Here is a 13,726-nt window from a genome sequence, read left to right as displayed (position 1 = left end):
CTGGGGCCTAGACCAGGTGCCCCTGGGCGTGTCCCCAAGCTCACAGTGAGGGTGCTGAGAAGTGCCCAGGTGCCATGAGGAACTGGACAAAAACCACAGACACTCTTCTCCGGGAAACGGACCATGACACAACAGTTTCAACGTCACATGCGCCATGAGGCCTAAGACGCTGGTAAAAGGGGCACAAGAGCCACATGAATGCCCATAGGTCTGGCACACTCGGGTGTGTGCCTGGCGCAAGGGTCCACAGCAAGCACGCAAGGGGCCACCTCTTCTCAGCCATGACCCCCACTCATTCACCAGACACTAGCAGAGCTGGTCCAGCGAAGCTCACCAATGACTCACCGATTGACAGCTGGCAGGCCCAGCCTCAGTGGCACCCCCAGCATGCTTCAAGTTGCCACCTGGGTCACCTGCCCACGGCTCACCTCCTCACTCAGTCCTTGTTATGGTTTAGACGTGTGAGACCATGCAAGAAGGTCTGGAGGAGGAATGACTGGGTGACAGCGCATCAATCCCTGCTGGGATCCCTGGAGTGGCCAGTGTGGCTGGAGGGGTGGGGATTAGGGCGGGGCTTGGGGTATGTGTATGTGTGTGGCCAGTGCAGTCTCTGCCTTCTGATCACCACGACCTGAGCTGCTTCCCTCCACCACACTCTGCTGCCATGAGGTTCTGCCTCACGTCCAGCCCAGAGGAATGGAGCCTGCGGTTGACCTCTGAAACTGACCTTGGAAACCGGGAGCTCCCAGGTAAACTTCTCCTCCTCTACAGTTGTGCTGGTTGGGTCTTTTAAGTCATAGCAGCAAAAAAGGTGAGCAGAGCAGTCCTGCTGGATGGCACGGCCCGACCCCTAACCCAAGAGAAAACATCACACAGCGCATCTTCCTAAAGGTCGTTTTATTGTAAAACCATAAATACAACCAACATGAATTCATTTAAGCAACTGATCCTCTCTAACCATGAAAAGGATGTTTTGCCTTGGTATCAACCACCGGGGAAGAGCGTGGCGAGAATTCAGGGGATGGGGGGAGGAACTGAATCCTGGGCTGGGGCTTTTGGTGACTTAAGGAACCCGATGGAACCTTCCTCTTCTCCCTGGGAATGTTCCACTTTCGGACGAGAACAGACAGGTAAAAACAGCAACATTTAAACAGCTCAGTTTTAAATTTTATTACTTAGTAAAAATCTTTTCTTTCTTTCTTTTTTTTTTTCCTGTTCCTTTCCTCCATTTGACAATCAGTAAAAGTTTTAAACATCACGAAAACTGATTTGGGCTGTAAATGGAGAAACGGTACCAAAACAAAGCGAAAAGAAAGACCCAAAGGACACACAGAAAACCCTAAATAAACCCTCAAGATTGGCCTCGGGGGTTCACATATCACAAGAACCTCAACTCAACCCCCATGCAATGACTCCTCGGAGAAGCGCCGAATGTACATCAACGACACAGGAGACCGCCAACAACGCCTTTTGTTAATCAACACAGCAAGTGTGACACTAGGTATTTTTTTTTTTTTTTTTAAATACAGTACATGGTACACAGGGTCCCCAAGATGGCCCTGCATAAACCCCCGTGAAGACTTGAGCCAAGCACTGGCTGTTTATAAAAATATTGTGTTGCTACAAAAGTATAAATTAATGCTACCGGTATTAAGAAATATTAAACACATAAAACTTATAAGGATTAAGAAAAATATTCATTAATACCTGTAGAAAACTCTGGCCTAAAAAAGATATTTTTTTTGTTTGTTTTTTTGTAAATTTTTTTTGTGTTTTTTTTTTCGTTTTTTTTCTTTTTTTTTTTTTAAGATGATTTGAGTTTCTTGCACTCGGAGAGACAGACACAGTCAGATGTGTCTATGGTATTGCCTAGAACGCTGTCACTACTGAGAAGGGACGAGGGCGCACGCACGTGGTTACTGAGTGGGGGCAGGGGGGGCACCAAGGCTTTCTCAAGATTTACCTGATGTGAGCGAATCGCCAACGTGGAGTGTGGGGTAAAGAAAAAGGTAGGATCAGAAAACAACTGGAAATAATTTACGCTTCTTACAAAATATCTCTGCGTCGGGTGGTTGTACAAAATGGTTTCCTGATGATCGGGATCTGCATGGCCAGACCGCGTGGCTCCTGATCTCTCCGGCTGGCAAGTCCCAGCCCACGGCAGTTCAGGAGCTGGCTCACCACGGTGAAGCCACCGCCTCGGCCAGGCCAGGTGGAGAGCGGCCAGCGCCTGGGTTTGGAAGGAGCCCCTCCCTGCGGCTGGCCTCAGACCCCAGTCTGTGCCGGCTGGGATTTCAGGGTGCGCCACGGGAATCCCAGGCCCCTGAGGTTGTGGACAAGGCTGGGCTGTGCCCCTTTAAGGAACTTTGGTTCGATGAGTCAAGATGCCCAGTGGGACGCTTGGGAGGGTGGGACCCTGTGGGTCGTGGTGCCACTGCCCAGCTACAGACCTGGCGACTCTTCTGCACAGGATCAGTCCTTAAAGAACGCCTGAGGTGGTGGAGAGGCATGGGTAAGTGAGACCGCGGCTGCCCCCTATCCCAGCGGGAGCAGGTATGTCTGGCACAGAAACCACAGGCCTCGGCGGGTGAAAGCCAGACCCAAATGAGAGGAAGAAAAACAACTACAACAACAAAATCCCCGGGAAGCCCTGGAGGGCCCTGGGGGGAAACATAAGAGGGAAACACTGTATCATTGGTTCACCAAAACTGGCCTAGCAAACATGAGCCACAGTGAGTGGGGGTCCTTCCCAGCCCTCCCAACTGCCCGGCTGGGGACGGGCTCTGGGCTGGGGCTGGCAGGGTCGGGACAGGAGCCCCCGTCTACTATCTCCAGGGCACAGAACGAGCCTTCGTCTCTCTGGACCATCGAAACCAGCAGCCTTCCCAGGGGCCCTCCTTCAGACACATCCAGACAAGAGGCCGTCAAGCTCCCCAGGCCTGGGAAAAGCCCGAGCTCGGTGCAGCCTACGAGGCCAGCAGGCTGCCAGCCGTGCCCTTGGAGAACAGCACGGGTATGACAAGGACAGAGGGTGTTCCCTGCTGGGCCTCACGGGCCTCCCTTCTCCATCCACGCACAGGCTTCTCTGCGAGCCTTCCTGGTGGCCCCATGGCCCCAGAGAGCATGTGTTGCATCCCTGACGTCTCTCCAGGTGCCCACCCTGCCAGGAGCCCACCCCAAGTCCAGCGACAGGTGGCCTCACTCACCAACAGGGGACTCCTAAAGGCAGAGGTTCAGCTTCACAGTGGAAAACGACTTGCAGAATTCTTCCCTGGTGTTTCGTCAAAGTGCAAGAGATAAAGGGTCGAACTCAAAGAGGGGACGCTGGACCAGCCCACGCAGCTGATGTCCAACTCCTTCCTAGGCTCCCGGAGACCTGCGGCTTCTCATCTGGGCCACTGGACCACCCTTCTTGCCAGGAATCCTCGATGTCCTTTCCCTAGCCCAGTGTGAAGGTACGCGGCAGATGGGATGGTGGCACTGTTGTTTCCTAGCTTCTGCGTGGCTCTGGAGGGTGGCCTGGCAGTTCAACCTCGGCACCAGCCACAGGAGGACCAGGCTGGGACGGGTGCATCCACCCATGACCGGGAGGGATGGCAGCACAGCTCCTGGTGGGCCTGAGACACCCCCCACTGTCTACTCCAATCTGAGACCACAATGCTCGGTCCTTCACTTGGGCTGTGGTGACAATGTGACTTCAGATGAGGGGGGAAAACCCTGCTAAGTGGAGGTGTATTCTCTCCACCTCCCCTCTTGGGGCTATAGATGTCCAAACAAAGGCCATTTCTGTCCTGGGAATCACATGGCTCGTGGCAAGCTGGATCCAAGCCAGCAGGCCACCATCTTGACAGAAAAGGCCCAATTTCCCGGTTCCCCAGCCCTCAAAGGCCTGTGGTGGAAAGACCTGCAGTGGTCACAGAATCAGGAGGCAGATGACACTCTGACAGTCAGGGCCAGGCCAGGCACCACGAGATGAACTGGGAGCGCCTGCCCGGATCCTTTGGCTGAGCTAGAATTTGGTAAGGTGGATATTGCTGGAGACATGGGGCCAGCGGTTGAGCCTGTGAGATCTTTGGGTTTTGTTAAGCTGTCTGCTGCAGCAGGACTGGGGACAGGAGTCCCTGGGGAACCAGAGGGGGCAAGAGAGAAACGACCACCTACCACTTTGCTATCCATGTGGATGAGGCAGCCGCAGGAGACAGCTCGGTGCGGACACAGTGGCTTTCACGTCAGACCTGCAGAGGCCAGCTAAGCCCCAAGCACTGAACTGAGGTGCAAAAGAACCAGAGAGAAGGTGACAGGTGACAGCCTGTGGCCAGATACCTTGAGTTTAGACTTTCTCTACTTTTCTTTCCAGAGGAAAGAAAAGAGAACGCCGAGTGTTCTAATTACACACTTGGGCTTGCTAGAAGCTTTCCAAGAGAGCGAAATGCTTACTTTCAAATTCAGTGGCCCCCCCAAACAGGGCCACCAGCACAGTTCTGCTCCAAGGCGGCTCTCACTGACCACACAAAGCAGGCAGCTCGGGTGTGGTGAGGAGTGCCAGGTTGTGGCCCCAGCCACATCTGTCAAGCACAGCTATAGACGCCTGTCTATCAGCAGCACCTGAGAGCTCCCCTTCTGGAAAGCCCAGAAGGTCAAGAGCCTGCTGCTGTTTCCACTCCAGAAAGTGACCTTAGCTCCTGTCTGGGCCTCCCTGTTCTTGTTCCACTGAGGCTCTCCTGATGACAGGATCCGAGCTGCAGATGTGGAGGAAATGTGAGAACTTCCCCAGGAGGAGAGGTGGCAGAGTGGCTCCTGAGACCGGGGCTCGCTGGAGCGAATGTGGAAATGGCCCGCTTGTATCCATTCCAGAACGTCCCAGACGCCGCAGGGAGGGCTGGGCCAGTTCTCATGAGGCAAAGTGCACAGGCTCGGCCCCCAAAGACGGTGATCTGGGCCCTCAGTCATGACCAACTTGACTCCTTTCCTGCCGGGGACAGGGGACAGGGCTGTCGTACAGTGCTTTTGTAGTCGAGGTATCTCGCAGTTGAGTAATGCTTCATTACTGGGAGGGGGAGTCACACAGCCACCCCCAGGAAGGGAGACGGTTCCTTTGCCAGTAGCCCCCACAAAGGTGGTCATTCTCTGCCTTAAGTGTGACCATCGCTGCCCCACAGCCATGATCACCGAAGGGACGTAGGACTATCGGCTCTACTGAGGTGGGGCGGGTGGGGGTTGAGAGCTGATCTTCCTCTGTGTCACTCTCAGCATCTGGACTGCGGAGAACACAACTGCTCATGGCTGAGGGCTGGCAGAGAGGCCTAAAGACCCTTTCGCAGCATCAAGTCCAGTGCATCCACCCACAAGGCACCACGCTCTACTACTGTCCTGGGTAGAGGGCTGAAGTGCCTTTAGGGTCCCAGGAGGGCTGTGGACCCCCTAGAACCCTGAAATAGTAGGAGAGGCTGTGGGTCTGGGGTGTGGTGGACGCAAACATGGATCAAGGCAGAAGTCCCTGTTGAGCTGGAAGGGTCAGGCCCTGGTGGGGAGCGCAGAGCACTCTGGGTACGGAAGTCAGAACTCGCGGTACCAGGCGCAGCGAAGCAGGGGGGCGGCTCTTCCGCTTATGTTCAGACCCCCTATGCCAGGTGCTGCCCCCTATGGCTTCCACCAGACCCCCGCGCCTGAGGTTCCCGCGACCCCGCCCCCACCCCTGGTCTGCAGACAGCTCAGCCAAGACCTTGCTCTTGACCTTGCTGCCAACAGGTGAAAACTGGTTGCAGGGGGAAGGCAGGAAAAAACCTTAGGGTACTGACTGTACCTCTGAGATGAGCTAGTTTACAGTGTGAACGAGAAGGGCGAAACTCGGAAACATAAGTTAGACATTCAGTGCCTCCTAGCAGAGTCTAAATCAAATCGGAAGAAACGAAACGAACCCCCCAAAAGAGGAGAAAACTGCTAAAATGTTAGGAAAAAAAACGACGTTGAGTGGAGACAGTTAGCTATACTTCTCTGAAAAATGTCTTTTTTTCCCTCTCTTATATTAAAAAGCAAAACGTCAGCTTCATATTCTTAAAGTCTCCTTTTCCTGATTTAGGGAGATAGATAGGTGTGTTTCTAAGGCGGCTGCCGGGAGACACCCCAGGGTGCTCCCCAGGCAGCAGCTCAATGCCCTGAAGGTGAACGAGAAACAAAGTCCAGTGCAGAAACTGTCCATCTGATGCAGTTTGGAGAATCCATGGCAGAGCAGCTGGGTGGGGTGGGGGCGGGTGGGGCTGGAGGGCTGGGGGTGGGGGGCGGGGGGGCGAGGACAGGGAGCATCAAGTCATTCAGATCTCAGCTGCCTGAACATTTCACAACGTCAGCTTCTCCTGATCTGCACACCTGAAAATGGAGTCTTTAGAGCCCCTTCCCGAGAAAAGGTGAAACTTCTCCCTCTTTCCCAGTCACCCGGCTTTCCTGACACACTCAGTCAATGCACACACACCTGCGGGCAGGTGCATGCACACGCACCAGGATTGTATGTGTGTGCACGCGTGTGCAAAGCTTCTCTGGATGTGCAGATGAGCACAAGGCCCCCCACACCCCGGGCACGTGTGTTTGGACACACGCACACACGTGTGGATGTGGACACACATGCACACACACACACTGGAAAAAAGCACTTAAGTTTCTAGGGGGCGTTTATAATGAGGTCCACAGTGTTTAGAACTTAAATTCCTTTTCTTTGTGACAGTGTTGTGTGTTTTTTTCTAACGGTCGTTTCTCTGTTTTCTTCTCTTTTTCTCTGTTCCGGAGTCTTAAAGCATGTTGGATTTCAGAAACATGAGTTTGTTCATGTCTTCCGGGCTGAGCAGCCGCCTCCTTTTGATCAGGAGGGCCTGCTCACACATATTTACACACCCACTTCTGGCCCCCACGGCTGGGACCGCCAGGAGCCAAAAGGCAAGCTTGGCGAGTTTTGTGTGCTTTTGGGTCACGCAAGACCAGTACTGGAAGAGGTCAGGGGTGGCCTGGAAGAGGGGCTCCTGCAGGTAGTCGTACACCTCGCTCTTCCCCAGCCGGTCATCCTCCTGAGCCGTGGGGTGCTCGCCAGCTGCGGAGCGGGGCTTCTTGGCAGCGGGCTCGAAGTCGGCCTCCTCGGCCCAGGACTCCTTCACCTCGTTGATGAGCTCGCAGACCTTGCCGATGATCTCCTCGTGCTGGTAGGGCGGCACGGGCCGCAGCTTCTGCTGCGGGTCCAGGATCATGGCCACCTTGTGGGCCGGGTGCACTTTGAAGTTCTCCTTGAGCGCCTCCAGGAAGAGGTGGCACAGCTTGCTGACGGTGCCCGCGTCGTTGGCCTTGGCCGTGAACAGCTTCTCCAGCCTGACGTAGGTGGGCAGCACCAGCTGCAGGGTGGGCTGGCTCTCGTTGCTCAGCTCAATTACCGCCTGCTTCACGGGCGTCAGGATGGCGGCCAGGTTGCTGAGCAGGTGCTTGTTGAGGCTCTGGATGAGGTTCATCTTCTTGGCCCGGCTGTAGAACTCGCAGATCTGCTCGTAGCGCTCGTGCACCAGAAGCAGCGAGTCCGTCACGGAGTTCCAGCAGGGCGGTGGCGAGGTCTCCTCCAGCGACCCGAAGGTCTCCTTGGCGAGGCCCGTGGAGCCCGCCAGGTCCTCGCACACGTTGAGCAGCTCGATGACCTCGTGCATGCTGCGGGCCTGCAGCGTCCGCTTGCTCAGCACGCTCTGCACCACCGAGTTCAAGGCACAGGCTGAGCAGCGGAGGCACATGCCGGCCTTGGAGAAGGCGGACGCACTCACCCGGCAATCCGTCACGTACACTGTCCTGATCTCCGACATCACGAACTCCGAGAGCACGTTCTGTACCCAGTGGTGCACCAGGTCACCGCTGTCACGAATGTCTGCGCCCTTCACGCCCAGCACGTAGCTCTTGATGTGGTTGCCCTCGGCCTGGTAGGCTGTGAGGATGTAGCAGGAGTCGGGGCCCACGCTCTGAGAATGGCAGGTGACACCGATGCCCAGACAGGCATTGCTGCCCAAGGCGCATGTCACCTTGACCTTCACCTGGTTGTACATACGAGGCAGGTGCTTGAGGGCCAGCGTGTTGAAGTTGCCCAGAATCTCGGTGACCGAGAAGGCCCCGTAGCGGGCGCCGCTGTCCACCAAGGTCTGGGCCAGCTTGAGGAACTCCTTCCCGCTGACCACACTCAGCGCACCCAGGTCGGCGCACATGACTCGCAGCAGCCGCTCGGCGATGTTCTGCCGCTCCTTCTCTGGGATCATGCTGTTGGAGGTTAACCCACTGGTTGTGGCTGGCAAGGGACACAAAGAGAGCTGTGATTAATTCTGCATCAAGGTACTTGTCCTGGCAGCAGCATAATTCTCTAAACATCTAGGACAGGATGGCAAATACAGTTCATCTCTCATGGACACTGGGGGCACAGGCTACTTCTAACGTGATGGTCTCACAGGAATAAAGTTCCACAATTGATTGGTAATGTCTGCCATGGGCGTGGAAATAGTGGTATATGTGCAACATACTTGCCCTGTGTGTCATTCAACCAGACCGTTGAAGACAACTAACCTCACCCTCAACGTAGGAATCAATGCAAACCAGGGACCTTTAGTAAATAAAACAGACGTAGCCAGTGGCAGGAAGGAATAGCCAATAGAAATGGCAGGTGGTGGCTCCTAATTCTGACACTAGCTGGTGCTCTCTGACCAAAACACAATCACTTCCTCTCCCAGGGCCTTCTGTCCTGAGTTAAGGATTCTAGCATGAGGTGCAAGTGTGTTCTGGAAGCCTCAGGCCTCCTCCTGCATCACCACAGGAGGCACAGGGGGCTGTCGGAGCAGGGGAGTGGCTGGAGTGGGGCTGGCAGGCCTCTGGCCAGGCTCCCGCCGCCGTGTGGAGGAGACCTACTGTTATTGGCGCTGTTCCTCTGGGCCTGGGGCTTCCACTTCTCTTCCACTATGGCAGGTGGAGACCGGGACTGGTTGGAGGCGATGTTGTTTTCGTTGTCAGCTGTGGGCACAAGGGGACAGGGTGCTGCCTTGAAGGGCAAGAGGCTGGCCCACGGACAAGGCAAGACTGTGAGGTAGGTGAACCACACGAGGACTCAGGCCAGTCAACCTGCCTTCTCCGCAGACAGCGGATACTTTTTTGGGTGTTTTCAATACGATTTTTTTGGCAGGGGAGCAGTACTCGGGATGGAACCCAGGGCCTCCCACAGTCCAGGCAAGTCCTCTACCAGTCCTTTTCTATTTTGAGACAGGGTCTCATTAAGTTGCCTAGGCTAGCCTTGAACTTGTGATCCTCCTGCCTCAGCCTCCCAGGTAGCTGAGATGATATGTGTGTGTCACCACACTCTGCCATATTTATTAGCAGTTTCATGAAATAAATGAAACAACACCAAAGCCCTACTTACACGACACAAAGCACCAAGTTCTGAGGTCCGTATGTAAAAAAAGGTTTGCACAAGATGACAGGCAGGTGGGAAAAAGACTTCAGGGCAAGAGGAACTGGGCAGGGTCCCCATCTTACCCAGGGAACTAAATGTGCCGCAGACTGAGGGCTGGTCCCCGCTTGCCATATTGTCTTGAGAACAAGCCTCAGAAGTATAAAGGTCATCCTAATGACTAGACTGCAGACAGACAAATCCAACCCTCTTTCAAGAAATCCACTGAATCTGCCACTGAGTAGGCCGGGGCAGGGGGATGTCAAATTCAAGGCCAGCCTGAGCAGCTTAGTGAGATCCTGTCTCAAAACACATAAAAAGGGCTCCGGGTATAGCTCAGCGGTAGAGCACCTCCCTAACATCAGCAAGGCCCTCAGTTCAATCCTCAGTGTCACAATATACAAACAAACAGATAAAAACCAATGACGTCCCAACAATGTAAAAGGCACAACACCAAGTATCCAGTAAGTAGTAGGCGGGTACAACTAACCAGGAGAAAAACCAGGCAACAGAAGCAGACCAGAGTCGACGGAGCAGCCAGCAAAGTCCTCAGAGACAGCAGCCATCCATGTGCATGTGCTCAGAGGCACAAGGGGAAACACAAACATGAGGGGGGAGTGGAAAACGGGAAGAATGCTCATGTGGAAAGGACGGCACATGAGGTGAAAGGAGATCAGACGCCATCAGAGAAGAGATCAGAACATGAAGACAAAAGCAGGTTCATCCTGAACACCAGAGGACAAGGGCTGGCAGAAACGAACGGAGCCAGAGCAGCATCAGGCCGTTCAATACGCACACACAGATAGAAACGGGGTCCCAGGAAAAGGGACTGGAGGGGCCCAAAACTCTCAAGACAAAATTCTTCCAAAATAGGTGAAGACAACAAATTTTGATTCAAAAAGCTCGATCATGTCCAATGAGAAATAAACATAAAAAAAAAAAACAACGAACGCACATCATCCCATCATGATCAAGTTGTTGAAAATCAATGAAGAGAAAAAAGATCTTGAAAGCAGCTACAGGGGGTGGGAATCAAGTACAGATGAGCACAAGCAGAACGGCAGCAGACTTGTCCCCAAGAACTGCACAGCCCAAGGCAAGAGAAGGACGTGCTACAAGAAAAGGGCCACCGTGCGTCCTGGGTCCAGCGAGTGAAGGACAAACGAGGAACAAGTTAAAGTGAAATAATAGACTTTTAAGACAGAGACAAAAACCAGACTTCATTAGAAGAAATACAGGAAGTTCATCCGAGCTAAGAAAGAGAGGGACACTAAGAATGTGAAGGACGGCTGGGCACTGCGCCTGTGGGTAAGTACAAAACCTCTCCCGCATTGTAAAGACCTTCAGAGGGGACTGACTGCCCACTGGAAAACCATGACCATGAACTGAGGAGATCACAGGTAAGGGCACACTGTGGAACCAGGCAGGACAGGATGGGAAACAGAAGGTACCCCTGGAAGGTTCTAGCAACACGGAGAGCAGACTGTCGGCAATTCAGCATAGATAGCTTAAGCCCAAATAAAACCATAAAAGCAGAGATTATAGTTAATAAGTCAATTGTGCAGATAAAAAATGGAATCAAAAAAATTCTCAGCCCAAAATAAGGGAGGAAAATTAGAGAAAAAAGGAACAGAGAACAAACCAGATGAACAGTGAATCAGGAGAAGGACGGCAGATCTGTACCCAACAGGGCTGAAATTACACTAAGTGCGAATGTCTCAAAATCCCAAAGAAAACTCAAGGGGTTCTTTAAAAAAACAAGGCTTGACAATACATTATCTCTAAGAAACCTCATTAAATATAAAGAGGAAGCAGTTTAAAGTAAAAGATTAAATAAAGGTACCATGTGAACAGTGGAAAAAGGAGAGCGGAGGGGTGGGCTATGTTACAGAAAACCAGAGCTCAGAGAAAGAACGTGACCAGCGATAACAGGAGGCCCAGCATGATGACAAAGAGGCCAAATTTCTAAGGGTGCACAATCATCGTGAATGTGTATGCAAAATGTAACACAGCTTTCAAACTCATAAAGCAAAAATCCAGAGAAACGAAAAACCAGACAAATGCACAATCATAACCAGAGAGTCAGCTCTTCTCTTAGTAACTGGAAGCCCTAAACATTAATCGAGTGGACAACGTGAAACAACCTGATGTACATGTAACCAGATTCCCAGAAAAGGGAGTGGGGCAAAAATACAAAATCATACCAAGTTTGGTTTCTGGCTTTAGTATAACAAATTAGAAGCCAATAATAAAAAAATATTTAGAAAAATTACAACTATTGGAATATTAAACATCATCCATTTAAATAACTCATGGGTCACAAAAAAACAAATGAAATTAGGAAAATGTTTTGAACTTAATGAAAATAACAAACATTTCAAAATGTGTGTGATTTGTCTATAAACAGGGTTTATTGGTAGCATTCAATACTGAAAAAGAAGTTAGGCTCAAAATCAGTGTTAGAAGCTTACACTTTATGAGCTAGCTGGTCATGCACCTGTGGTCCCGAGCAACTTGGGAGGCACAGAGGCCATGAATTTGAGGCCAGCCTGAATAATATAGTAAGACTCCATTTCAAAATAAAAAAAGTAGTTTTATCCCTTCCTCACACCATATGCAAAAATCAACTCAACATGGAGTCCAGGAGACAGCACAGGAGTCGAGCCTTTGTGATCTGGGGTTAGGCAATGGTTTGTTAGGTATAACAAAAGCACAGATGATGAGAAAAAACAGGTAAATAGGCTTCAACAAACTAAAAAAAATTTATATTTCAAAGGATAGCATCAAGAAAGCAAAAGGGCAACCTATAAAATAGACCTATCTGTAGGGGTGCTCTAAATGTTCAAAGAACTTGCACAACTAAATAACAAAATGAAAAACATTGAAAAATTGACAAAAGATCTGAGTAGATATCTCTTCCCCATAAGACATACAAATGGCCCAAAAGCCCATAAACAAACAAAAAGATGCTCAAGGCCATTAGCCACCAGTGAAATGCAAATCAAACCCACAATGAAATACCCATTTCCCTTGCATTAGGATGGCTCTAGTCAAAATCCAAGGTAACGAAAAGTGTCCTGAGAGTTGAGGAACAAGACCCTCACTTACTGTTGGCAGGAATGGAAACATGCTGCAGACACTGCAGGGAGCTATTTGGAGAGTCCTCAAACGGCTAAACACAGTTAGCACAGGACCCAGGTCTCCACTCCTCAGTAGACACTCGAGAGTTACAATAGACACCTACAAGGACTCCTGCACCGCACAAGCTCACAGCAGCTTTATCTGCAATAGCCCCAAACTGGAGACCTACATGTCCATCAATGGTGAATGGATAAAGAACTTGTGACACATGGAAACCATGGAATACTATTCAGCAATTCAAAGCGATTACTGTCACCGAGCAGGAAACCTCCATATGTAAAATGCCAGGAAAGGACGAACAATAGTGAAAGTGTAGTTAGTTCTGGGTTCCATTGTCAGGGTGGGGGGGAACCAGGGAACTTTTCTGGGTTGATGGTACTGTCATATATTTTGATGGTGATGGTGGCTGAACAGTGTATACAGTTGTCAAAACCTACTGAATCGTACTCTTAAAAAAGCGGTCAATTTCATTTATGTAAATTGCCTCAGGAAATCTGATTTTAATTTAAAATAGTGTAAAGAAACCCATTAAGTTGGTAATAGTGGTTAGCTTTAAATAGAGCGACTATGGTTGATTCTTCATTTTCTAAATACTATGCCTTTTCCTGGTGGAGGGAATGCATTGCTTTTGATGGACAGAGCTTCCGTTTACAAAGGGGAAATGAGTGTCCCCATGGGAACCAGCAGCCTGCCTTGTTAACTTTCTCCCCTGGAGCACCAGGATTGGAAAGCCCCGGATGTGAACCCAACTCTGCCACTTGACACTTCATTTCAACTCTCTGGGCCTCAGTTTCCCCCCCTCCATGCACAATGCCGGGGCTGGGTACCCTGCAGGGCTGGTTCTCTCTGCCTTTACACAGGACGTAGAACTGACAACAGTATCTAGTACTGGTTGATGTTTTGTAAATGTTTTCCTCCAGATCCCTCAGACACTCCTTCTGATATAAATTAGGTCTGGTTCCAAGCTCTGAAAGGGCGTGATTTATAGCTTGTACTGAAAATGAGATTCACTCCACGCAGCTACCTGGACGTGGCCCTGCCCCATGCGTTTCCGTGAAGGGCTGGGTGTGAAGGGGGAACAGTGGTTGTTTTCAGAGAGAACACTGCAGGAGGACCAAGCAGAACAGGCAGAACACGCCC

The 13,726-nt window shown here is 51.4% G+C and overlaps 1 protein-coding gene across 17 annotated transcripts in view; it reads right to left on the bottom strand.

Annotated features, from left to right (window-relative positions):
- Positions 1–882: 882 nt before the first annotated feature.
- The window catches only part of Znf618 (zinc finger protein 618), a 153,093-nt gene continuing 140,249 nt past the window's right edge, over positions 883–13,726 (bottom strand). For all 17 annotated transcript variants that reach the window (XM_078047999.1, XM_078048000.1, XM_078048009.1 and 14 more), the window contains 2 exons: positions 8,911–9,012; positions 883–8,299 (listed from right to left, as the gene is read on the bottom strand). In XM_078047999.1, the coding sequence (XP_077904125.1) occupies positions 6,783–8,299; positions 8,911–9,012 (1,619 nt within the window). In that variant the 3' untranslated portion in view covers positions 883–6,782. The remainder of the gene's footprint in view (positions 8,300–8,910; positions 9,013–13,726) is intronic.

This window comes from Ictidomys tridecemlineatus, chromosome 4 (assembly GCF_052094955.1).
Source record: "Ictidomys tridecemlineatus isolate mIctTri1 chromosome 4, mIctTri1.hap1, whole genome shotgun sequence".
In the NCBI taxonomy this organism is placed as follows: Eukaryota; Metazoa; Chordata; class Mammalia; order Rodentia; family Sciuridae; genus Ictidomys; species Ictidomys tridecemlineatus.
This window is presented reverse-complemented; position numbering and strand designations above follow the sequence as displayed.